Source organism: Vipera berus (assembly GCF_964194415.1).
Source record: "Vipera berus genome assembly, chromosome: 1".
Lineage (NCBI taxonomy): Eukaryota > Metazoa > Chordata > Lepidosauria > Squamata > Viperidae > Vipera > Vipera berus.
In genome coordinates this window covers 86,554,952-86,582,761 of record NC_138202.1, presented here as the reverse complement: position 1 = coordinate 86,582,761, position 27,810 = coordinate 86,554,952, and the positions used below count along the sequence as shown (strand labels likewise).

Here is a 27,810-nt window from a genome sequence, read left to right as displayed (position 1 = left end):
AAAAAAAAGATGAGTCTGAAAAAAACAACCTATGCCTCTGATTTAGATGAGTTGTTATCATGTAGAGGAGTTTGTCACATTATGTGTAGTTGAAATATATGATAAGGTAAAAGAGAATATCATGGCTTTAAATAGTCTCATTCCCCAACCCAGCCCAGACAAAGAGCTATTCCATTCCTTTAAACTTCCCCACAAACTTTTTTCCTTCAGTATTTAAGTACGTGATGCAATTAAAAGAATAACCCTGTTGCCAAAATAGGTTAGTTTCTAGTTATTGCCTGAAATGATTTGGTAAGCTCCTTTTTCATAAATATATATCAAAACATTTTCCAAAATACATTATCCCATGGGTCAGGGGAACGCAGTCTGCAATCACTACAGTCCCCTGCCTTTAGATACTGTATGTTATCTGGGAATGAAATCCAAGATAGCTGAAGGAAACAAGGTTACCTATTTCTTTTGTTAGTGGTCTCACTTCTTGGCATAGTCTAGTTCCGAGCCTAGAAACGTGTGGCTTCTATGTCTTTCAGAAGTCCTGATCAGACTAGCCAATGTTGTAAAAATCTAGGAAGTCAGCTTGAGAATTCTGTTGGCTATAGGTTCCCCAATCTTAGTCCCTTTTAGTACAGCTATCAGAAGACCAAGATGGTTGAACAAATTCTGGATAAAACATCAACCAATATAAAACAAGAGGCTCCTGACCTTTAATAAATCCATAAAGGGGGGGAGGCTCAGAAGGTGCAATTTGTTAATGTAGGCTACGTACATTGAAATTCCCTCATCAACCCAATTATTAAGAATAGAATAAAACCTCTACATTATTCTCTGTTACAGCTGGTCATCCATCATAGATGAAGGATACATTACAAATCTGGTTGCTGGATGAATTCAGATATTATATCAAGTTAATAATGACAAGGTATTATGCCTGGGACTGCTATTGTCTCAACATCATCATGTAAAACTGTAGAAAATATTATTCGTATTCTGTCTGATTTCAGTCCTATGGCTCTGAGCTATTGGACATCATCCATTCAATCATACAGATATTCACTCAGGCATATAGCCTATTTAGTTGAATGAGGCTTACCCTCAGTAAATGGTTGTAAAGTTACAGCTTCAACATCAGCCTAGTGTTTGGATTTACTTCCAAATAATATGTGCCAAGTCTTTAAAAAAATCCTGTCTTTGCTGTGTACAGATGTACATTTGACATAAGTGTCTAAAACAATGAAATGCTGAAGAAACAATAATTCAGAGGTTGAGCTCAGCACAAATTGATTGATTATTATTATGTGCCATTAATTATTTTGACTCTTAGAAACTGCATAAATATATTTTTTTGCAGGTTGATTTGTCCCTAACCTAGTTCTTCAGGTACTCATAGCTGCTGTAATTAAATTCATCTCCCTTGCCACTGTCATCCTCTTTTCTCTTTTCTTCTACCTTTCCCAGCATTACAGACTTCTCAAGAGAGCTAGGTCTTCACATAATATGCTCAAAATATGATAATTTCAATTTGATGATTGGTGAGAATTCTGATTGATTTGTTGTATGATCCATATGTTTGTTTCCTTACAGCACAGATTTTATAAATACAGTGTTAAATGATATGGAGCAAATACATAGTCTATTCCTAGTTTAGTATATAGAACCCAGTTTGATTCTTTTGAAAACATTTTGCTCCAGCAAAATAATGAATGTCTCAGGCTTGTACTGCAAAACCCCTACATTCTGCAGTTTTTTAAAAAATCTCATGTTATGCTTCAATAGAATATTAACGTGAAGTCATGTGATTTTAATTGTATTAACTTGATAGGGATGCTGTTTTTTTCCTCATTAGCTTTGGGTAATTTTTCCCCTTTAAGTGTTGTGACCAGCAGTACCTTTTACATATTAAGTGTGTCTGCATAGGTGCTAAGTTACTAGTGTATATTACAGAAGTTGTCATCCTGCTGAACATCATTTTAAAGACTGTTGCCTTTTGATTGTGGAATAAAGTTTGCAAATTTATGACTACAACACAGAAGTCAGGAAATGACTTCACAGAAATCCAGTGGCCAAGAGCAGAGACTAGAATCTCATAGTCCCCTATCAGTCTGGCTGACAACAGGATGGTGTGCAGGGCTTGGTCCCAAAAACTGTGGAAATGTGTGCCTCTGTTTCTGTGTGCATGCACACATGCAAAAAAAATGCAAAATGGGAGAGGGAAAATGGTGATGGTAGCTATGAGCCAACTTATAGAAAATGAAAATAGAGCACCAGTTCATGTTCAGTTTTGGATAAAATGAATCAACTATTACTTTTCTCTGTTAAAAATATCAGCTAGCTGGGAGAAAGAACTAAATCATTTGAAGCAGTTTGCTTTGTACCTAGAATCTGCTCCTGAAGAGTTCTGTTTTTTTAATAGATCATATCCTTCCCATTTCTTTTTCCCCCCCCTTTAAATACATTTCCAAAACGTTCCTAATAGACCCACAAACTTTTAGTTTGGCTCTATTTTCTGGAACAAATTGTGAGCCAAGGCATCTGGGCAATGTCCAAGGAAAATGCAGGCACAAGCTTTGTGTAATCAGAGAAATAATACTTCTAAGCTTATTTTGAACAACTGGTACACATAAAGGCATCTCTGTGCTCTGTGTTTAGTGTTTATCATGATGGTTTGGCTTCATACATGATGTGAAGCCTGTCAAAAGCAAAGTACAAATTCACTGTCTTACTAAACTGTCAAGCCCAAGAACAAAACAGTTCTAATTATTATACAGATACTTATTCCCTTGAGTACAGATAGTCCTCATACAGCAAACACAATTGTGTCCAGCAACTCAGTCATTAAGTTAAGTGGTTTCTCTAAGTAGAACAGCAGTTGTGCTTATGAGCTTGCTTCATCTTTCCTTTGCTTTACAAACATGAGAAGGTCATAAATGTGAGGTTTAATCACAAAGTTAGTCTTTCATCACTATCATAATTGTATATTTTGAGATAAAGTGGAGGGCTCGGGACAGGGGATATTCCTCTGTTCTAGTCCTATTAAACCTCTCGGCGGCTTTCGATACCATCGACCATGGTATCTTGCTGCGGCGTCTCAGGGGACTGGGAGTGGGAGGCACAGTCTTACAGTGGTTCTCCTCCTATCTCCAGGGACGTTCGCAGTCGGTGTTGGCAGGAGGGCAGAGGTCGACCGCGAGGTCTCTCATTTGTGGAGTTCCTCAGGGGTCGGTCCTCTCGCCTCTCCTGTTCAACATCTACATGAAACCGCTGGGTGAGATCATTCGTGGCTTTGGAGTTGGGTATCATCAGTACGCTGATGATACCCAACTTTTCCTTTCGACCCCAAACCACCCCAGTGATGCCCTCAACGTGATGTCCCGTTGCCTGGAGGCGGTTCGGGTCTGGATGGGGAGGAACAGACTTCAACTCAACCCCGACAAGACTGAGTGGCTTTGCATATCTTCATCCCGGGTTTATTCGGACATTCCACCTCTGGCTATGGGGGGTGAACTATTACCCCCCGTAGATAGGGCTCGCAACTTGGGAGTCCTCCTAGATTCACGGCTCACCTTGGAAGACCATATAGGAGCTGTGACTAGGGGGGCCTTCGCCCAGGTTCGCCTGGTGCGCCAGTTGCGGCCCTATCTTAGCCGGGATGATTTGTGCACGGTCACTCATGCGCTCGTGTCCTCTCGTCTGGACTACTGCAACGCTCTCTACATGGGGCTGCCCTTGAGGACCACCCGGAAGCTCCAACTGGTACAGAATGCAGCCGCGAGAGTTGTGTTGGGAGTCTCCCGATACTCCCACGTTACACCTCTGCTCCGTGAGCTGCATTGGTTGCCAGTTGTCTTCCGGGTGAGATTCAAGGTACTGGTAACGGTGTTCAAAGCCCTCCATGGCATGGGGCCGGAGTACCTTAGGGAACATCTGCTGCCGGCATCAAGCTCCCTGCGCCCTGTGCGTTCCCACAGAGAGGGCCTCCTCAGGGTGCCACCGATCAGAGAATGTCGATTGGTGGCCCCCAGGGGGAGATCCTTCTCTGTGGGCGCTCCGGAGCTGTGGAATCAGCTACCGGTAGAGCTCCAGATGGCGCCCGATCTTCGCTCCTTTCGTCGCGATCTCAAGACGTTTTTGTTTGTACAAGCCGGCCTAGCCTGATGGGGATCGGTGGGGTTGTTTTATTTTTGGTGTCTTAATTTTATCTTGGGGTTTTTAGAATTGTATTCCTATTGTTTTAACTTGGGCAATCATTTAATCTCTTTTTAATGTTTGTATTTGGTATTTTATTCTGCCCTGTGAACCGCCCTGAGTCCTCAGGGAGAAGGGCGGTATATAAATATTATTAAATTAAATTAAATTAAATTAAACTATAGGTTGAACTAGACGATTAGGATCAAAACTAGATTAAAAGATAGTGCCACATATCTTGCCATAAACATGCTTGTAAAGTTATTAACATAAGTAAAGGAATGGAACAGGAAATGATGCTTCTTACCCCGTCTTCTTTCCTCACTCCCTTCTTTTCAATCTATTGTTTACTAGACCAATTTGTTCCTTTATATTATGGTTAATAAATAAATCATATTACATATTTTATTTTTATTTATTTATTTATTGACTCTTGCTTATTATGGTCACTCATGCCTTGGCCATCTCCCAATTGGATTACTATAATGTGCTGTACATGGGGCAGCCCTTGAAGAGTATCTGGAAATTTCAACTGATGCAAAATGCAGGGGCACAGGCAGTTAGGTGTGTTTCTAGAACAACGCACATTTCAGCTGTGCTCCATGTGCTGTATCAATATATTTCCAGATTCAGTTCAGAACTGCTGGAAGATGAATTATGACATGCACAATAAGCCCCACAAGTTCTAAAGAAACAGGAGGCCAACAGGAGTACTGTGCAATAAATGGTTAAATGGTCAAGGCTATAGCTAAACACCATTCTGAATGCATACGGTATATTTCCCCAATATTGATTGGCAGAGCTAAGGCAAAAAAAATGCTGACCAGTGGGGGATTACAGTCTGGTCTGAACTGGTCAGTCCATCCAGACTTTCTTTGGTGGTGCAGTTACCAGAATGAGAGATAACCAGACAACTGGGAGCATGGAGTAAACAGAATGGAAAAGGCAGGCAGGAAAATAGAATTGCTAAAGAGGGAGGCCTGGAAGCATATTGTCAAGACATTGACAATATCCTGACATTGCAATGGTAAGCAGACATAGAATACTGTCTTATACACCTCAGGCTGTTCCACCTATCAAATCCAAGCAGGACTCTGTCCGATGGCTTGGAAAGCAAATTTTATATTACTGAGTTATCTAGCAGACGTTTCAGACTGTGATCTGAAGGTAAGTTGAAGAATGGTCTAAGAAATGTTACAAGATGCTGCACAGCTTTTGGCCTCCAATTGTTTCACATCTAAGCCATATTTTCCTGCTGCCTGAGGCGTTCCTGTAAGCATGGGGAGTAATGCTGCATTTTTCCTTGTTTTATAAATGGATGGCATTGATAGGAATTTTGATAGAATAGGAGCAGGAAGTGGGGCAGGTAGTTTGTTATTTACAGCATACAATAAGTAGGCATAGAACAACAAAAAATAACTTGCAAACTGTATAGTTACTTCAGAGAAGTTTATACTGTACATCATATTAATATTGTGAAGGAATATTTAAACTTACATACTGGATATATAAAACTGATTAAGAATACCGGATGAGAGCAAAACAGAAATTATTAATACTAAAGAAACCAAATTGCAAACTCTCATTAAGATATATGGAGTTGCCACACAGTTAAGATACATGGAGACCTTGTCTGATTCCTCTGATTTTCCAAGTCTCTGGTGGTTTGTTGAAGACCACAGTACAGTGTGTTGATCATATCTATTCATAGTTACTTCAGAAGTACTTTCATGAGATTGGTTAGCTTTTTTCCATGTACTTATTTTTTTTACATTCATTTACTGTATAGTGTGGGTTTGTCCTATTATTCACATCCATGCCCCAAAGTCATTCTATAATGTTGGGTAGAGTGTTCATTAAACAAGCTGTGTTTATTGTAATTTGTCACCATTTCCTGTTTTATAATTGTTTTCCTGCCGAAAATTAAAATTAAAATTAAAATATAGCTGCTTTCTGGACCCCATTCCAGTTGCCAGCTTCAACTCCTCATGCCCTGTATCTAATAGCCCTAACTGAACTGAAGTGCAATGATTTGTACTTATAAGTTTGCTGAAGCAGATCTCCTAGCAAGAGTTGGAGAAGAGTTTCAGGTACAAATAACCCAAGGCCCCCAAATAATATTGTAGCTTCTGATTCACTGTATTTTTCTTTCAACTGCTCAGTTCCAAAGGGGATTTTTACCCAAGAAAATAAATTTTAAGTAGCTTTTTCAAGGAAACTGGGGGTGGGTGGGTATTCCAAGAATATAAACCATGGTGAGGGTTTTTAGCACGATACTACCTGATTTGTGTAAGATAACTGAATAATCTTCAAAACTGCTGTAAATAAAAAACTTATAGAAGGTGGAGTATTCTACTGAAACACTGCACAGGCTCTTCTCATGTCGTGGCTCAGCAGGAGGTTCACTTAAGCTTCTGATTTTTAGTCCAAATTCTAATATTCACTTTGTTGTTGTTGTTTTTTATCATTAGCTAATTTGTTGGTTGATGGTTTTGGAAAGGCATTCTCCCGCTGGTAATTCCTCATTATAGATATGGAAGGGTATGTTGCAGTTACAAGTTGGTAAACACATCAGGAAATTTCAGACAAATCAAAGCCATGCTTTCCTTGAGTATTTAACCAAAAAGTTAAAGTAGATGAGGGTCAGACATCTGTGAAACAACCATTCGTGTTTCTTTAAGTCAAAAGCATTTGGTAGTGACTGATTCAGATCTAACTGAAACTCTCCAAAGTTTTATTCTTCAGAGGAATAGTTTCTGAGAGTAGACCCAATGAAAAAGCAATGCAGTACTAAGGGTCTCCTATATAAGGCTCTTTTTAGAATGTCCTCTCCAGAGAAACTCTGGTAACACAACTGTATTGATATTTCAAATTATACAAGCCAATTTTATTTCCTTTTGTTTTCATTTCTGTGTCCATTTTTTGTATTATGTTTGCTTTATGGTTTTATGTTGGGATATAGACTTTTTTCTTATTTTGTTTTGTTTGTGGTTTAAATTTTTTGTAACCATCTTAAGGATCTTTGAAGGGCAAATTATAAATGGGATGAATAAAAAAATCAATTTCCTCAGTGTCAGGATCTCAATCCTAATGGACTTCTTCTGTTCCAAAATTGCATTTTAATCTTTAAACAAAACAGAGCACTCTAATTATTGATTTCTCATCCTGTCATTTATTTCTGCCCTTATATTAAAGCCAAATAAGCTATAAACAGCTGTCGTAAAATTGCCTGCAATGTTTTGGATTTTTTTTACATTTGTAGATGTGCAAAAATCTGATGCCTGGGTCATTTTTAAAATTTCTAATAACTTACTCAAATCAATTATTAATATTTTGCATTCTCTTAAAATTGGCAGAGTTATAAGTATTTCACTTTGGGTTGTATATTTCACAGTGCAATGCACAGTGCAGATTAAGATCAGTAGTAGCACCTAAATGATGGATAGAGATAATTTCCTTCTTTCTTTTTTTCTTTCCTTCCAACTATGCAGCTGCTACCTTTATGGAACACTGGAAGAGAAAACAGATGCGTCTGAATTACAAATGGGATCTTACTGGTTTTGAAGAAGAAGAAGTATGTTAATTCTTTTTATACGCTGTTATATTGGTTGTTACGTTAGCTAAATGATCTTTAATTTTCAGCTAGTGACCCATTGGAATGGAAAATCCTGCACATAATCATTTCTAAATTTGGGAAGGGTGTGTTAGTATCAGTCTTGTTACTATGGAAGCCTGAAGCCTTGGCAGGAGAATGAAGGTTACTCCTAGTAATGTGGGCATTAAAACATACATAGCTCGAGAATTTTTCCCTTGGTGGAGAAACTATAAAATGTGAACATATTCCTAATTCATTCAGTTTTGAAGATACAGTTGCCATGATTACAGAAGTTTGCAATTAGCAAATGTGTTTGCTATATGAGTTCAAAATTAAATATTGCTTCTGTGTAGCCTATTGAGTGGAGACTGGAGCTATTAACATATATTTTTTAAAAAGAGACATGTTTGTCTTTACATTTTAAACATGTTTTTTTCTCAGTTCTGTTTGAAATTAAAGATTACCAGATGTTTGTGTTTACAATACCATTTAAATGAAAAGTAGGTTAATGAGCCATTTAGTTCCAATTGTAATATTTTATTTACAAAGTAATGTATTGTCCTGACAAATTTAAAATATCCTATCAGATGTCTAGTTCTGTGTTATCCAATTCAGTATTCAACCAAATAAATGTCTTACTAACTGTAAGTAGAAAACACTGGATATCTTTAGGACACTATGAGTAGTACTGTTATAGGAAAAGAAGACTAGATAGAGTCCAATTTTATTTGGAGACAACATAGCCACAAGGAAAAAGGAAATTGCCAACCTCTCAAGCTATCAACAGAAACTGCTTGTTCTATCATAAGCTCTAACAGTGATGAATAGGCAATCCTGTTTTGCTTATAAAAACCTGTGGCAAAGATGACCTGTCCATTCAGCCTCTCTTCTTACAATATTATTTATGTATTTGTTTTGTATCGAACTTTTATTACTTTATTAGTAACTTAAGGTGGCGAACATACATAATACTCCTTCCTCTTCCTATTTCCCCCACAACAACAACCCTGTGAGGTGGATTGGGTTGAGAGAGAGTGATTGGCTCAAAGTTACTCTCATGCCTACGGTGGGACTCGAATTTACAGTCTCACAGTTTTTAGCCTTGCATCTTAACTACTGCGCCAAATTGGCTATAAGTATAAATCATATATGTCATAGCTAATTATATTGAATTAATATTATTTACTTTTAATGGATTAATAAGTTAATTTTGAATATTTTCATAAAAACATACTGGAGAAAATTAAGCTGTTCACTTTTTAATGATACACATGTATGTGTCGGTAGGAGAGACCTCCCCCTTTTTCAGTGAGGATTATCATGTGCATTTTTAAAGTCACTTTACAAATATATGTAATTAGTTATGAAGAATGTTACTCAATTAATTAAAACATTATTTTTCTCAAGCAGATATATAGTAAATAATACATGTGTCTCATTGCTATATTAAATTTTACAACTGATTTCATAAAGAAGTCTTCACTAGCAATTAATTGGTCTAAGTCTATGGTTTCATTTGATCTTTGACCCAAAGTATTAACACAAATGACATGTTAAAGGTGAAATCTCAGTGCTAGGATGGTATCATAGACACTGTTCTTTTATTTTTGGTATGTTGTCGTTAGCTGTTGGAAGGATTAACTGTATCCTTGTAGTAGGAAATATCTTTTAGGATTATGTTCAGTGTTCCCTGTAGTAGCAGTGACCTGAGATAACTGCTGATAATAGAATGTATTTTATGCTTCACTTAACATATTTATCTTAATTCAGTCATGTGATCAAAGCATTTGAGTATGCACTCAAATCCTATTAAAGAAATGAATCTCTAATATGTCAGAATACTGCCACACAAGTGTTATTTGAAGTTGTTATTCCAATAAAATTATGTAAGAGGACAATGCGCCCCATGCATTCAGTTGCTTGATACCATCAGAGTTCTGGGCCATAATACTATTCAGTCTTTCTGTATGTTGAGTAACTGTGTGTTTTCATGCTGACACTTCAACAAAATAAATACAGAGGAAGACCACCCCATGGATGTACCCCTATGTACCCCCTAATTCTTATACAGTGCCTACATTCACACAAATAAAAATAATTGTATCAAGAATTCAGTTTGGAACAGTGAAGTAATTTTAATTTTTATGTTTTTTGTGTTTTTTATGGTTTCCTGAAGGAGGCAGTCAAGGTTTGGCATTTTTGTTTTGTTTTATTTTTTTTTATAATTTCTCTAACTTTTTCTCTCTCTGGTAGTGAAAGATGCATTATGATCTCCCCTCATTTTCCCCCAGCATCTATCTGTCTTTAGAATTTCCAGTGCAAATTATACTTTCCTCTTTTATAATAATCTCAAATAGGGCTTTTTCATATCCATCTAGTCTCAGTCCAATGCATTTTTAAAAATAATCTCTAAATCTTTCATCTATTTCATTCTTTTCATTTCTGATTCTTTTCCACACATTTTCTCTGTATGTCTGACTAAACTGAAATTACAAATTATTAATCTTAATTAATGAAACTGAAATTTTTGTTAAGACAGATCAAATTAATATATAGAGGAGAATCTCTTAATTGCACATTTAAACTCAGAACAACATAGTGTCAACCTTTTGCCCCGTATATGACAGGCTGACTGTTCAAATAAGGCCTTTTTCCAATGCCCAGAAAGAGCTATTCAGGTTTAAAACAGATTACAAAATAAAACTTCCTTTCAGTTAATAGTTGATAACTTCATGAACATGTCCATGTAGTTTTCTTAGCAACAGTAACTACAGGGTTTGCCTCTGTCTTCTAGAAAGTTTTCGTCAATCTCATGGTCTAGCTCTGTCCAAAAGTTCCCTTGTTACCCATACAAACACTAAACAGGCCTGATCCTGCTTAGCTTCCAAACTTAGACAAGATCAGCCATATGCTGTCACCTGCTAATATTTAAAACATATACGAACAATGCAAACCAACATATTGTGAATCTGAAGTCCTTTGCTGCTATAGAAAATGGGTACAAGGCTATGACACTACCAAAATTACTATGCCTATTGGTGAAAGAACAACTTCAATCTAGCAGCATCTTCACCATTAAAGAGAACACATAGTATTAAGCTATAATATTTTCAGACAGCTAGTGACAAAGGAATACTTTTAAATTAAGTTACAGCAGAACTTTACTCAGATTTGTTGTAATAATTTCAAGTGATATCCAATAGGTCTCATAGTTCGCTGTATGTGTGACTTATTTACAGGATCACCCAAGAGCTGAATATGAAGCAAAAGTATTAGAAAAATCTCTCAAGAAAGAATACAAAAATAAAGAGGTAAGATAGCAAAAAAATATTTTAAAAATTTATGTAATAAAAATTAAGTATATTTTGTTTTAAAAATCATAGCAAGGGGTCTTCACCCTTATACTATCCATTGAAAGTGATTTCTATTTTAATCCTGTTACAGTTACTGAATACAAGGAAATATCAAGAAAAAAGAAATGCAATTAGCTTCAAAAGTGCTATGGAATAATTCAGAGTACTCAGTCATTTATTCAAAGTCAGTGCAATTGTGAAAATACCAGGGACTAACTTAAAAAAAAATATCAATGTGCATAATTACCCTGACTTTGAATAAATGACTGGAGTCACTGAAGCAGTAGGCATGAGCTTAAATGGACTCCAGAAGATGGTAGAGGACAGGAAGTCCTGGAGGAACGTTGTCCATAGGGTCGCGATGGGTTGGACACGACTTCACAGCTAACAACAACAACAAAAAACTCTGTGTTACTCTAATTTTAGAGCCATAATTTAGATTTTTACAGTGAGAATGTAAAAGTATTTAGAATTACCTACCACAAAGAGCCCATCGCTTATGATCCTGGTGAAGGTTCAGGAGCAGCTACCCAATGATACAGTGGGCATCTTCTTTGAACAAGGTGATTATATAACTTTTAGTTATTGAACTGAATTCCTTTTTATAGCACAGGAGCACAAAACACTTGGCAATTATTATTCTGAACCATGTTTCTAAGGTACTAAACTTAATCACATCTAGAAACAGGAGAGAATGTTTCATCAGACAGAAAACAACATAGTCCAATATTTGCTCTTTTAGTAGTTTAATAGGTGACTGCAACAACCTTCTTCAGTCTGGCCCCTCTCCAGATAAATGGACTTCAACTCTCAGATTCGTCAGAAATGGCCAGACTAGCTGAGGATTTCTGGAAACCGAAGTTGATATCTCTCCATCTGGATATCTTCAATTTTCTAAAAGCTAAATTAGAGGAAGCCGCCTATTCAGAAGCATATTGTCTCTGATTAGGATCATGTGAATTTATCTCTTTCAGTTTTTTAGGCACTAGTTTGTTCGGTCCCATTCCTATAAAGGTAAAGGTAAAGGTTCCCCCACACATGCGTGCTAGTCGTTTCCGACTCTAGGGGCCGGTGCTCATCTCCGTTTCAAAGCCGAAGAGCCAGCGCTTGTCCAAGGACGTCTCCGTGGTCATGTGGCCAGCATGACTAGACGCCAAAGGCGCACGGAACGCTGTTACCTTCCCACCGTAGTGGTCCCTATTTTTCTACTTGCATTTTTATGTGCTTTCGAACTGCTAGGTTGGCAGAAGCTGGGACGAGTAACAGGCGCTCACTCTGCTACGTGGCACTCGGGATTCGACCCGCCAAACTGCCATTTGCAAATACTTAAAAAAAAACCTCTGAATGAAAATGTATATTCATGGTTGTGAATAAAGTGTTGGCATATTAAAAAATTGGAAAATTATATGATAATATCCAGAGAATGCAAAATCTGAAGGATTATAGTATAATAATCTGTTCATTCATAGTTTTGGAAAGTGCAAATTAGGTCAAATTTCTCCACCAGTTCTCAATGGTGATAACCATTGTAACTATTAACTGTGGTTGTCCTGAATAGATTTGTCTTGGATTGCTCTGTTGAAATCATCCAAGTTGAGAATCATCATAATTACATTTTCTGATAGGATATGTTATAATTTGGCTCTTTGAGGATAAATGAAATAAAATGTTTTTCAATCTCCCACCAATCTTTCACTCAGCAACCTTGAGTTCTAATTATTTGTTGTTAGTTGCGAAGTCATGTCCGACCCATCGCGACCCTATGGACAATGTTCCTCCAGGCCTTCCTGTCATCTAATAGGTTGAAGCAAAATAGCCATTTTGTCTCCAATTTTCTGTATAACACATGCTTTTATATATTTCTGTTGTTTTCTCCCTTATTGCTATGTAAGATATATCTAATGTTGAAACTTTTCCTCAGTTGCTCTGAGCTTTTAATTATTTTGTTTGCATTTGTCTGAATCTTTTTCAGCCCATAATATCATTTTTAAAATGTGCTAAGCAGAATTTCTATAAATTTCTATAAAGCACTGCAGTGTCAGCAATTTTATTTTAGATTCGGCTTCCTAGATAAAAATACACAGAACTAAATTGGCTATCCCGTGAAGAGTTAGAGGCTTGAAAGAGCAATCAGTAGGATCTACTACTAAGTAAATATAAGGAAGAACCCAGTACAACCAAGACAGGTCAATATTTTTAGACAAAAATGCTATCCAAATGCTCTAGTGTAAATATAGAAAGTTGTGCTGTGTTGTAAAAGGAAAGTTCTTCCAAATAAATAAGAAGGAAGTAGAAAGTAATAGGAAAGCAGCTGAGTTTGTGGGTTTTCCCAGACTACATAGGATGAAATCCAAAAGGATATTTCCAAACAGAGGAATGGGCAACAAACTGGTAAATAAAAATATTTGTGATGTTGAGTAAAAAAAAAAGTAAATACATTATTGACTGAGGTGGACTGGACTGATGCAAATAATCAGGTAGCAAATAAAAATAAAAACAACAGTGGGCAAAAATGTTAAAATAGTTCAATCAATCTTAAAAATTTATATAGAAAATCCTTTTTAAAAAGCCAGTGTTGTTATTGGTTGGGTTGTTCGATTAGAGTATACTAAATTCAGTGTATCTCAAAAAGAATAGGGGGCAGGAAGAGGAAATAGGCTTGTACTAAATAATTTGTTTCACCTGCAAACACAGTCATCCCATTTTTAACCCAGATCACTGCTAAAAAAAATTAAATACTTTCTATTGTTTTTGTGCCATCCAGTCCTTTTTTAACTCTTAGCAATCAGATAGATTTTTTCCCCATGACGATCTAGCATCTGTTTTACATAATAATGTAGATAGAAAATGCTTACAGATATGTAACCACTATTGTTTTTAATTTGCCAGTTAGCTGTGGCTATTTTTCTCTGGTTTTACTTTGACTTTCCTCTTTTATAGTGACTTATATTGTGTCATAAAATTTAACATCTGCACATAGGCATCTTTTATTTGTTTTTAAATTCTACCATGTCCATATTCTATTCAGGGATTGATTGATTTACATATGGGTCAGTGCTTTGTAACAGCCATACTGGATTATCCTTTTCTGTTTCCTTTAAATGCCATCAGAAGGGCCAGCAATTGCCAGAAGAGGCAGCTAACAAATGGCGGCAAAGAGTTAAGAGAGTCATGGCTGGGGTGAAATTGGTACATTTCATTACCATTTGTGGAAACTTTCTGAACTCTGAATATCTATAAAACACAATTTTCTCTTGTTTGTTTATTTTGTAACATTCACATATATGGCTTTCCCCTTCTCCTGTCTTTATCACTCTTGTTGAGATGGGTTTTTGCCTTTGTTTGGAATGACACTGCATGGTTCATCTTTCATACTGGTTGATGTGCAGCTTTTACAACACTGCACATGCCTTATGCTTGACGGGGTTTCCTGGCTTCTTTCTTTCTTTTTTTTAAGAGAGAGAGAGAGAATGAGAAAGAGAAAAAAACATGCATGTGATGCGCATGTAACATTAAGTGCTTATTTTTCTTATAGGAGCCTTATGGAATTGTACATGATCATTTCCTAATCCTTAATTTTACATATAAAGTGATCCTAAAGGCAGTATATAAAACTAAATTGATCACCCAATGACCGTGAACATATTTATTTAGCAAATTTAGATAGCCGCCCATCTCATAAAAAGGGTTTTGAGTGGTATGGAAATATAATAAAAATTAAAAACAGTTGATGATCACATGGAATACTAATACTGTACTCAGAAGTGATTCCTACATATACACAACTACTCGGGTTCCAACTCTTTTCCCTCTTCTCATTGTCATTCATTTAAGTTTACAATAGGATAATGGGATGAAGAAGAGAATCAACAGGGTGCCCGTATTCCCTCCTTTTATAACCCCTTAAAAGTACAGAAGCAAATCTGAATTGATATCAGACAAAACCATGTGGCAGACAACTTCGGTTTAGAAAGCATGAAATCCACTATACTATTACGGTACTTCAGGTTTCATATCATTGGCATCTTTTCTTCTTTGTGACTTTGTAAATACAGTTCCATATGTACATACCCATCATCATATTTTATGTGCTTGCAATCCATGCTCTTTGGCCCATATGTCTTCTGAAAAATACATAATACAATATGTGCCACATTTCATGCTTGCCAGACTCGGGCGTCCCTAAACTTTACTATCCTTGAGAGAACAGCTACTCTGTGTTCACATGGGAAAAGCAGAGAGATGCTGCTAATAATTTGCTTGCATTTACTGTCATTCTGCCATTCCTGTAAGCGATGACTTGGACATAAATTAAGCTTTCAGGAAATATTCTAATAATACTTTATTCTAAATGGAAAATTACATTTTGAAAAACAATTTAAACAATGTCTGAAGGAAAACCGGATCACTTTCTAAAATTAGATTGGGCTAAATATGCTTTGACAGCCTTTCCAGAGAACTGTTTTGAAGGAGCTGCCTAATTTTAAGACTGGGTCTATCCCACGTAAAAAAAATTATGTGTTAGCAAATGTTCCCTTATCCCTTTTCCCTCTACTTGCCCTTGCATTTCCCCCCTACACGAAAGAGCTGAGAAAACTCCACAGTCGATGATGGGTCTGCAAAATGAAAAAGAATAAATAAGAATACCATTGCCCAAATTGTTATTAGTACTACATATAGCCTCATACACAATTTCATTCTGTTTGAAATAATTTGCAAACTGTCTGACCTAGCAGTAGCTTGTTGAAAGGCTCTCAACTGACTGATGCTCTTGTGATGTTTCCTCTTTTTAGACTATTTACTTCTGTTTACATGTCTTTGCACTTTAATTGTGGTCTTGCCTGTCTAAATTTAGATAACAAGCAAGAATCAAAAAGGCAACTTATTTAATTGCTATAATGAATTGCTTTGTGTTATGTCTTTTTTTGTGTGCTAGACTGAAAAAGAAAAACTGACATGGAAAGATCGTTTCCCAGCATACTTCACAAATTTTGTCAGCATTATTTTCATGGTAAGCGGTATCTTGGAAACATTTACAGTTATTTTCTTGGGCCAATCGTCTTCTCAAAAATAGGGAATATTTTCTTAAAGGAAGGAACAAATCTTTTCTTTATCTTCCAGTTTTGGGGTTATATTTAACTTTTCCTAACTTCCCTAACTTTCCCATCTTCTGCGTTGGAAGTGCAAATTTCAGAATTTCCAGTACATTTGCATTGTGCCAGTTTAGGGAGGGTTCCATTAAATGGTGCAAAAATTAAGTAATTGACTTATGTTTTTCATTTAATGCACTTAAACATTTTAGTTTTATAATAACTAATAATAAAGCTTGCAATGTTCTACTTGTATTTTCTTTCTCAGATATCTGTGCCCTACAACTATGCTATTTATCACCATATTTTGAACATCATAATCTCTAAAGAAGAGTTTAGAGTCCACAAAAAAGTTATCACATTACTGAACTTTCACAAGAATTTAAAACTAATTAAGGGGAATAACATGACACGTTATATTGCTATGTTGAATTGACATTAAGTTCCTGGGAAAATCATAAGTCAGATCATCAAACAGTGGGTTTGCAAGAAGGTGATTACTGGAGACCATCAAGGGTTTATTAAAATAGGTTAAGTCAGACTTTAAAAATTATACTGCTTTTTTAAATTAAAAAAAACACAAAACGACTAGATTAGTAGACCAAGAGAATGATGTGGATGTGGTGTACCTAAACTTCATAAGGCATTCGATAAAATTGACCATAACCTCCTTCCTCGTAAAATGGAATAATGTGGGATGGATGGTGCCATCACCATATGAATTTGCAGTTGGTTGCACAACTGTACCCACTGCATGGTCTCTGTTCATTTTTATAAATGAGTTCAGTGAAAGAAGAGATGCTCAGCAAATTTGCAGATGACACAAATCTGGGAGGACTGCTAACATCTCAGAAGACCGGTTGAAAAGACAGGCTCAAGACTTAAACATTTTTCCAACAAATATAGTTCTATATCAAGAAACATAGGATTCTGCATTTAGGTAGGGGGGGAAAAGATGTACGTGTACAAAATAAGCTCAACAGTAGTACTTGGGAGAAAAAGCTGATTTAACATCAGCCAGCAACATGCTGCTGCTGCTGCCAAAAAAGCTAATATAATCTTGGGTGCATCAACAAAAGTATAATGTGAAGATTACAAGAAGTGTAGTGCCATTTTATACTGCATTGGTCATACCACACATAGAATATTTCATTCAGTTTTGATCATCACAATGCAAGAATGATACTGAGGAGCTGGAAGAAGTGTAGTGAAGAGCAAACAAAGATGGTGGGGATCTGCAGTCTTAACCATATGAACATTTAGATATTATTTAGTCTGAAGAAGAAAAGCCTAAAGGATCCTTGATAGGAGCCTTCCAATACTTGAAGGACTGTCACAGGAAGATAGTGTGGTTCTAAGAACAAATAGGTGGAAGCATAATCATGGGTACTCTATCACTAAAGTGTTTCAAGTAAAGATTGGCAACCAATTGGCTGGAATGGTCTGAAGGTGAAGATCCCTGCCTTAGGTAGAACATTGAATTAGGAGAGCTCCAAGTTTCCTTCCTACTCTATAAGTCTATGAATATAATTGCAGGGTTTTTACTAAATGGATAGTTATGAATGAAAGCATAAGTAGAATTCATAATCATTATTTTATGATATTTTCTTTATTATTCTAATTATATTGTGTTTAACTTCATAGCTGGTATTTTTCTTTGGTAGTATAGCATAACTACTAAACTACTATATAGCAATGTTTAGTTTTATCCACATGGAACTGGAATATAACTGTTTCCCTGTAAACCAGATGGGAGCATGCAGCTTTTGTAGTATTACAATTGGCACAAGTGATTGAAACATTTCCATACGAACTATGTCAGGCATAGTAATATTGTGAACCTAATCTTGTGTCCTTTTCAGATTGGACTGACATTTGCTATTGTTTTTGGGGTTATTATATACCGAATCTCCACTGCAGCAGCTTTAGCCATCAGCTCCTCTCCGGGAGGCAGGTCGAATGTTAGAGTGACTGTCACAGCAACTGCAGTAATTATTAATTTGGTGGTGATAATAATCTTGGATGAAGTATATGGCTGCATAGCTAGATGGCTGACTCAAATTGGTAGGTACATATGTTCCCATTATTTGACTTAGAAATATGATTTCATTAAATGATCTGTCTAATGATTTAACTTTGACTTTGCAAGCAAAATTACATAGGAACAAATCTTGAGATAATAACATAAAAGGATTCTTGGCATTAAGGCATTCACATCTTTCAGTAACTAATATTCAGTTTAACTTTAAGTGTGGAAATTATTTAAATTTGTTTATAGTCTTGTCACCTTGGTGAACCAATTTTTTTTAAAAAAAACCCCAAATAAAACGATTTATCTTCATTTCCACTCATCACTTACTTCAAGAGGAATATAAATCAAGAAGTAAAAAATAGAGGGGTCCAGACACTTCTCAATTTATTGAAAGCAGGAAAAAAATCTGAAATACTTTTCTAGTAATCTTGTAATCAAACCAGATTGACATTATACATACCATATTGTAAGGACAACTGTAATGTATAAGCCTGTACAGCAGTTATCAACTTGCAACTATTTGTTTAGCAACTCTTTGAAGTTACAATGGCACTGAAAAAGTGGCTTATGACCATTTTTTACACTTATGATTGTTGCAGCATCCCCGTGATTACTTGATCAAAATTTAGACACTTGGCAATTAGCATGTGTTTATGATGGTTGCAATGTCCCAGGGTCAGATATTGCGACATTCTGACAAGCAAAGTCAATGGGGAGGTCAGATTCACTTAACAATTGTGTTACTAACTTAACAACTGCAGTGATTTACTTAACAATTTTGGCATTTTATGTGTTCGCATAAAATGGGGCAAAATTCACTTAACAACGATCTTGCTTAGGAACAGAAATTTTGGACTCAATTGTGATCCTAAGTCAAGGACTATCTGTATAATATTTAGTAACTTAGATTAATCTTTCAGTCACATTTGCATTAATCTTATTTATCTCAGAGGTACCAAAAACAGACAAAAGTTTTGAAGAACGACTTATCTTCAAGGCCTTCCTTCTGAAATTTGTTAATGCTTACACTCCCATTTTCTACGTTGCTTTCTTCAAGGGCCGGTAAGTTGCATAAATTAAATTATTGCTTCACTAGTATTTTATGCTGTTCCAGAGCCCTTCTTCAAACAAGAACTTTTAGAGGGATTATCACTTCAAACAAGAACTTTTAGAGGGATTATCACTTGGGTTTCCCAGGCTACATCTGCCTCCAAGTATTAAGTTCATAAAGATTAATTGAATCAATTACACTAGCATGGTAATTTCCCAATGTATAGCATTGATTATGTTTCTGTTAGGAGCATTTTTTCTGCACAACAGAAGCATGGTTGGCTTATGGGTGTACATTAAGAAGGGATATTGCTAAATATTGAGGCAAAATACGCTTCCATCAGTTAAAATTTGAGTGTTTACTCAGCAGATAGATATTCATGCTGTTGTAAGTTGTTACCCATAGAAGCATTTATAGAAATAAATGGCAGTCAACTTTACTGTTTAAGATTATCAAGTTGAGGAGTATTCTTGAAAATACCACAGTAGAAAGTTTCCACAAGCAAAGAAAAGGCTTGGGAAAACAGTCTTACCGATACAGACCTTTGCATTGCTTCTCTTGAAATTCCAAGGGCTTTTCGGTTAGCTACTAAAGCAGTGTCCAGAACTACAATCAGATACTGGGAATAGCAAATTCAGCCTTTTTTGAACTCTGTTCATTGACAGAAAGGATTTCATCCAATAAATTAATTAATTGGATTTTCCTTACCTTATCCGCAAGATGTTTAATATTCTTTCCTTTAATCATGTTTATCATTGATAAACCCAGCTGAAAGGCAAATAACGTCTTTGAAAAATGTCACTGATAACTTTTGTGTTGATGAAAGTGAATATATCTCTAGTAGCTAGGTTTGCTTTTCTGTTATTTTTTTCTCTGAAACTAAACTAACCATTCATTGTATAATGTGTATCTGTGTAGAATGTTTTTAGAGGTACATAAAATATTGCAGGAAGTGTCTGAAAGTTTGTGTCTGTAACACAAAGTCTAACCATTATTTCCAAATTGTGTAGATTTGTTGGACGCCCAGGAGATTATGTCTACATTTTTCATTCTTTTCGAATGGAAGAGGTAACAGTACCTTATTTTGTTCATGGGCCTAGAAAACAGCTATGCACACTCTGTTGGGGTATACTGATGTCTCCAGGTTTCTTTATTTTGTTTTTCCTTTTTTAGTGTGCTCCTGGTGGTTGCCTGATGGAATTGTGTATACAACTTAGCATTATAATGTTGGGCAAACAGCTGATTCAGAATAATCTTTTTGAAATTGGCATCCCGTAAGTAGTTAGAAATAAGAAAATATTAACTATCTTCTCAAAGTGCTTGCATATCATCTCTTGATAAATTAAATATATTTTTTTTCGTTTGACATCAATGCAGTGCAAGAAAATGTTAGACTGAGGATATACCAAAGTTTAAAATAGCGTGCATTTGTTTTGTTACTTTATTATTTGTTTTGTTAGTTCAATACATTTTGTTCTTATCTGAAGGACTATTTTTTCCCTGCAATTTATTTCTAAAACAATTAAGCCTATATTAGATTGATTGAGAATATTATAAAGAGGCAAGTAAGGGAATTTTTTTTGCTTTGTTTTATTTGATTTTTCTTGGGGAGAAAGGTGAATTGCCTTAAATTCAATATTCTTTTCCTTATCAGTAAATCTTGCAGTCTGCATGTCAACAGTGGTTTCCCAAAGTATTGTATCACTTAATAAATAAGAATTATGAGCTACAGTGAGGCCAAGTTCAACCAACTTGGTAGATAAATAGAATAGGACAATATACTCAAACTAGTATCAAGTATATAGAATAAAAGTCTTCATGATTACTCAGTGGCCACATTTTTGAACAGTTCTGATCAGGACTGTAGAGGCTGATAGGGATTATAATAGACCAGTAATTAAGACTTCTTGTCTCTTTATTTTTTATTTATTTTTTTATTTTAATTCCATTTATATCCCGCCCTTCTCTGAAGACTCAGGGCAGCTTACAAGCTTAGCAGTAGCCTTCATTCTATGTATATGCCTGCTTGTTAGGGCTTTCACCCCCCCAAGCGGCATTATTACAAAGTCAGCTTAATTGCCCCCAACAATCTGGGTCCTCATTTTACCTACCTCGGAAGGATGGAAGGCTGAGTCAACCTTGAGCCTGGTGGGATGCGAACCTGCACTAATTGCAGGCAGCTGGTGTTACTTAAGGAGGCATTAGCCCACTGCTCCACCAAGGAGACAGTAAATAAATTTGTTTAGTCTTTTTCATTTATTTTGCCAGAATCTTTCAGACATTTGGAGCTCTTATTTTCCCAATAAAACTAAAACGCCTACTGGTCCTGTGAACTAACATAATTTGCTTTAAACAGAAAGGACCTTCAGGAAAAACCCTTTCTTATAGTGGAGATGACATAAAAACATAGATGGGGTGCATATGAAATGTTTTGGGCCTTTTCTCAGGATTCTTCGGATGCCATTTCAGATCCTAGAGAACTCAAAATAGAAGACTGTCATTCAGCTACAAATAATTTGGGGATTTGCTTTACCTCTCAAAGAACTTGATAAAATATTTAAAATGGAAAAGCAGACCTCAACATGTTTTCACAAAATATATAAGACATCTAAAGCAATTACTTTTCCTCATTCTTCTTAGGAAAATGAAAAAATTTATAAGATACTTGAAGCTGAAAAGACAAAGTCCTGTAGATCATGAAGAGTATATGAAGAAAAACCAACGTTATGAAGTAGATTATAATCTGGAACCTTTTGCTGGACTTACTCCAGAATACATGGAAATGAGTAAGTCTTAAACTATTTAAAGTGGGGTTTCCTAGCTGATTACCTGTTCTGCAATGCACCAGAGTTTTATCCATTTCAATATTTTATTATCCATTCAAAATTGGTTTATTTATCAGCCTGACTGTTCCTATGTTTTCCAGTTTTCTATTTCTTTCTTTTTTTGAGTTCTTTTTTAATACAATATATGATTCAATAGCAAAATACATGTTATCCCTTTAAGAAGTTTCTATTATTTGAAGTTTAATACATACAATTTCCAGAGGTATAACCTTGATCAGAAAATTCAGCTCTCACATACTCAATCCAATCCTGAGTGGATTCCAGTAATGCTCTACAAGCAGCCCTTGAAGAGCATCTAGAAGTTTCAAGTGCTGCAAAATGCAGCAGCCTGGGCATTTATTTGTGCCACTAGATTAGTACATGTTACACCTGTGCTCTGAGAGCTGCATTGGCTGCCAGTTTGCTTTTGAGTTCAATTCAAAGTACTGGTTATGAACTTTAAAGCCCTACATGGCATGGGGACGGGTTGTTTGAGGGACTGTCTCTTCCCAGTTACATCTACCCATCTCATCAGGCCTGGCATAAGGAACATATTATGGGTCCCACTTGCTAAGGAGCTTGACCTGAGCAGAACTAGGAAGAGAACCATGGCACCCACTCTTTGGAACATCTTCTCCCCTGAAGTGAGATTGACCCCAATCCTATTGGCCTTCTGAAAATTGGGTTTTGTCATGGGGCCTGGGGGATTCCATAGGAATATGGATCCCACAAAACAGCTGCATCGTGTGTAAGATTTTGATTGAATCTCCCATGTTTTCTGCTTATGGCTTTTAATTGCTCTAATTGTTTTTAATGGTTTTGTTGTTTTGATAATTTTTATTTTTGCTATTTTAATTGTATGGGCTACCCAGAGTCATGTATGCGAGATGGGCAATTATATGAATTAAACAAAATAAATAAATATATAAATAAATTGAGTTTATTTATTAAAGCAAAGACAACAAAGAGGCTTGTAGATGATTAAAAGTAAAAAATGTACTAGGTTTCACCCTTTCATGGACTTACATCCACTACATGAAATACATTATTTTATCTTGTGTTAGGAATTTATGTAGATTCATAGTTAAGTGGAGGTTTGGGTGGGAGAATTGTAAAAAATGAGAGCAGCATGCAGTTTAAATAAAAAATTGTTGTCCAGAAATGCTCACACACAATATGTACAGTTATATAAAACAGCCAGTAGCAAATAGTGTAACAGATCATATATAAGAAATACATATAATTTGTGCATAGTACACATTCACTGATTTGTGGGCAGGTTGTGTTTTGGAAAGCAAATTCTACAGAGTAAAATTCGCAATTGACAGTAGATTCTTTTTAAATTTTCAGTAATCCAGTTTGGATTTGTAACCTTGTTTGTTGCATCCTTCCCATTGGCTCCCTTGTTTGCATTGCTAAACAATATCATCGAGATACGTCTGGATGCAAAGAAATTTGTTACTGAGCTTAGGAGGCCAGTTGCAGTGAGAGCTAAAGATATAGGTAAGTTATTTCATTATTTATACAAATATCTATCATTTATAAATATTGGTTAGAAAACAGAAAATTGAGTGCCCTGATTTGTGCAAGATAGCCACTTTCTGCTAAAGCCGAACCTCCACTGAATACCAGCTAACGTTCTTTATTTGTAGCAGTCTGACCTCAGTAGCTAGGAAAGCTATGTTATTCTTCTCTTGATTTCTGTCCTGCTTTTATTTTTCACTAAAGGAATGCAAGTAATTATAGATATTTGAATAATCAATGTAAACGGCATGAAAAATTAAACAAAACTTTGTTTCTCCTTAAGGGTTACACTTCATGCCAGGAGGCATAGAGAGAAGGGGCCATCTGGACATCTTTAGAAAAAGCATTCTAAATTTCACTATAACTACCAAGGAATCTGTGTTCCTTGGTTCTACTTCCAGCCCCTTCAATAGGCTAGGGACTTAAATGAAAAGGACAAATATACGGTTGTATCAAATGCATCATTTACCAGCAGAACTGAATCATCCTTCTATGTATCCACTAACCAAAAAAGCAGAACTAGAACTCAGAAAAGAGAAGGGGAAAAATGCCAAGAAGTTCCATGTTACCCCATAGAATGGAATGTAGAAATGAGGGAATATAATCTAGAAATAAGCGAACTCACAAACTGAATAGATATTAAAGGAAATATCTTCCACTTCAAACTTTGTACTATGCATTGGTGATGTATGCATTAACAGCCCAGATCCTAGGAAGTAATTATTCCATTCTACTTTGCCCTGGTCAGACCCACGTTTAGAGTATTATATAGTTGTGGGCACCATTGTTCAAAAAAGGCAATGACAAATTGGAGACAGTTCAAAGGAGGCTACAAGATAACGAGTGATTTAGAAACCAAGCCCAATTAGGATTAAATTATTATTCCAATTTAAAAGATATAAATATGTGTATCCTATTAAAGAGACAGCTGAAGAGAGATATGATATCACTTTTCAAATATCTGGGTTGTTACATTGGAGAAGGAGTGGGCATATTACCTACTGTCCAAAAAACAGAAACAGAACCAATGAGCTAAGGCTACAAGAAAGGAGATTCAGGCTAGATATGAAGAGAAAACTCTTGACTATACAAGTTATCAGTCAGTTAAAAAGACTCCAATATGACATGGTGAAATGTCCTGTTTAAATGGTTTTGAAACAGAAGCGGGACATTCATCTGTTCAGAGATGCTTTCGTAGAACCTGCACTTAACAGAGGACTGAACTAAATCAGGAGTTTTCAAACTTTTTCAGGCTGTGGGGAAAAATACTGGAACCTCTGATCAAAGGAAAAAGTTATAAGGTTAGAAAACTAGCTGTATTCAAGTATAATTTTATTTTTGCCTCTACTGTCGCCTTGCCTATTTAACTTATATGCAGAGCACATCATGAGAAAGGCAGGGCTAAATGAATCAAAAGTTGGAATTAAGATTGCCGGAAGAAACATCAACAACCTAAGATATGCAGATGATACCACTCTAATGGCAGAAAGTGAAGAAGAACTAAAGAGCCTCTTGTTGCGGGTGAAGAAGGAGAGTGCAAAACTTGGGTTGAAACTAAACATTAAGAAAACCAAGATCATGGCATCCGGCCCTCTCAATTTCTGGCAAATAGATGGGGAAGAAATGGAGGTAGTGACAGATTTTATTTTCCTGGGCTCCAAGATCACTGCAGATGGGGACTGTAGCCAAGAAATTAAAAAACGCTTGCTCCTTGGGAGGAAAGCCATGGCAAATCTAGACAGCACACTAAAAAGCAGAGACATCACCCTGTCAACAAAAGTGCGTATAGTCAAGGCTATGGTCTTCCCAGTTGCAATGTATGGCAGTGAAAGCTGGACCATAAGAAAGGCTGAGCGCCAAAGAATTGAAGCCTTTGAACTGTGGTGCTGGAGAGGACTCCTGCGAGTTCCTTGGACTGCAAGGCGATCAAACCGGTCAGTCCTAGAGGAGATCAACCCTGACTGCTCTTTAGAAGGCCAGATCCTGAAGCTAAAACTCAAATACTTTGGCCACCTAATGAGAAGGAAGGACTCACTGGAGAAGAGCCTAATGCTGGGAAAGATTGAGGGCAATAGAAGAAGGGGACGACAGAGAATGAGGTGGCTGGATGGAGTCATTGAAGCAGTAGGCGTGAGCTTAGATGGACTCCAGAAGATGGTAGAGGACAGGAAGGCCTGGAGGAACATTGTCCATAGGGTCGCGATGGGTCGGACACGACTTCGCAACTAACAACAACTCTCTCACAGAACCCCGAATTCTCTTGCAACTTTAGGGGTTCTGTGAAACAAGGTTTGAAAACCTCTGGCCTAGATGTCCTTGAGAGTTCCTTCCAAATCTGTGATTCTATTATCAGTGTTTGTGATAAATACTCTTGAATAGCTTGCTTGTTTTTCCCCCCCAGGAATATGGTATAATATCCTCAGAGGGGTAGGAAAATTGGCTGTGATTATAAATGTAAGTATTTTTTTTTCTGTAAATAGTATTTGACGACAAAATTCTCATTTCTATTCAACTATTTTAAAGGTTTGCTCTGATATTGAGTAGGAAAGTGTGAATGTGCCTGGAAAAGCAGCCATAAAGATGGGCTGACACTTGGGCTAACCTCAGCTCCATTTCCCAGATGGCTCTACCTCCATCTTTTATTTTTCCTCCCAGATGGCTCCAGCTTCCTCTCTTTTATTAAGAGGCCCATCTTTTCTATCCATTTCCTCCTTTTACTTTACCCGTTGACTTCATTTCCTATTTCCTGTATGGTCTAGAGCAGCTCTGTGGCAATATGTCTGCAAGATCTGCTGATTCTTCACTATCTGTCCGTTGTGTTTCCGGACTGTAGCTTTCTCACTTCTGAATGCCAACATTAATTCTTCTCTTCTTTTGCTCCCAGGCTTGTTAAGCATGGCATTCTTTGTCCTTTTTTCTATTAGGTCAAAAGAGAAAGTTGGAATTGGGTTTTGGGTGTTGATGTCATAAAGACATTCCCTAAAAAGTGAGCAACTAGCAGGAACCTAATCTGTAGCTCTGAGATCACCCCACAGAAAATGACAGAGAAGCAAAATGGCCAAATTTTGGCCGCACAATTTTCAGCTAAAAAAAAAGAAAAAAAGGAGAAAATGAAACTATGTCTGGTCCCAATAAAGACTCCCAAATTACCTTAAGCATCACTGGAAAACCTGCAGCCCGGCAGTCTGGCCCACAGGTTAAGAAAAAGTTGTGTACTCTAAAGCCAAAGAAAATAGTGCAATTCTATGGATCCGTATGGGAAAAAATTCACCGTAATTCTAAATATTAAGCTTTCTACTGTCTTCTGAGATGGCACCTGCCCTGCGAACAGCAGCTAAACATTTCATGTAAGATTTATTTTAATTGTGAAGGGCAAAAATATTAAATTGCTGGATCCAAATCAGTTCCACTGCATCAGGTGTTTGTGCATTTGATAAAACATCTAAATGGAGCATTTGCACAAAAATTTCAAAACAATGAATGCAAAGTGATTCAAAATTGCTCCCAAAGTGCAGGATAACGAAGCAACATCAGTCTCCCTGACAGTATTTGTTTATTGATAGTAGACAAGAAAAGGCATGTGTGAATGGCAACATGGCAAACTTTGTGCTGTTATCTGAAAGAATTTTGCAGTTCAAAAGATGTCAGTGTTGAAATGCCTATAACCGTTTTTCCACCTGATGTTAGCTTCCCAGTCAATTGCAGCTACTCATTCTCAATTTGCTGCACTTTTAGAGCTTGAATATCAAACCACCAAGGTGCAAAGAAAGCCATTAGCCTGCAGATCCGATGATATGGTTTGAACCATCCTGATTCATGGTGGCCCTTGCTGGGGGAGGAAACAATTGAGTCTGCTTATGTAATTAAGCAAGTGTGGCCTGAATATCTGCGCTCATTCTTTACTTTTATGGCTTAGGCATTTGTGATCTCATTCACATCTGACTTCATTCCACGCCTCGTGTACCTGTATATGTACAGTGAGAGTGGCACCATGCATGGCTTCGTGAACCATACACTATCCTATTTTAATGTCAGCGATTTTCAAGAAGCAACTGCTCCAAAAGATGATATGGAGCTTGGCTATCCAGTGAAAATATGCAGGTATATAATGTCATTTCTTTGAAACAGCTTTCCCTAGACCTCGCCTAGGATATTTAT

At 36.5% G+C, this 27,810-nt stretch overlaps 1 protein-coding gene across 5 annotated transcripts in view; it reads left to right on the top strand.

Moving 5' to 3' along the window:
* ANO1 (anoctamin 1) overlaps positions 1-27,810 on the top strand; it is a 173,859-nt gene that overhangs the window by 133,195 nt on the left and 12,854 nt on the right. For all 5 annotated transcript variants that reach the window (XM_081312900.1, XM_081312898.1, XM_081312901.1 and 2 more), the window contains 11 exons: positions 7,674-7,756; positions 11,017-11,088; positions 16,067-16,141; positions 18,083-18,284; positions 19,203-19,314; positions 20,314-20,371; positions 20,477-20,577; positions 21,944-22,089; positions 23,479-23,631; positions 26,054-26,106; positions 27,569-27,753. In XM_081312900.1, the coding sequence (XP_081169026.1) occupies positions 7,674-7,756; positions 11,017-11,088; positions 16,067-16,141; positions 18,083-18,284; positions 19,203-19,314; positions 20,314-20,371; positions 20,477-20,577; positions 21,944-22,089; positions 23,479-23,631; positions 26,054-26,106; positions 27,569-27,753 (1,240 nt within the window). The remainder of the gene's footprint in view (positions 1-7,673; positions 7,757-11,016; positions 11,089-16,066; positions 16,142-18,082; positions 18,285-19,202; positions 19,315-20,313; positions 20,372-20,476; positions 20,578-21,943; positions 22,090-23,478; positions 23,632-26,053; positions 26,107-27,568; positions 27,754-27,810) is intronic.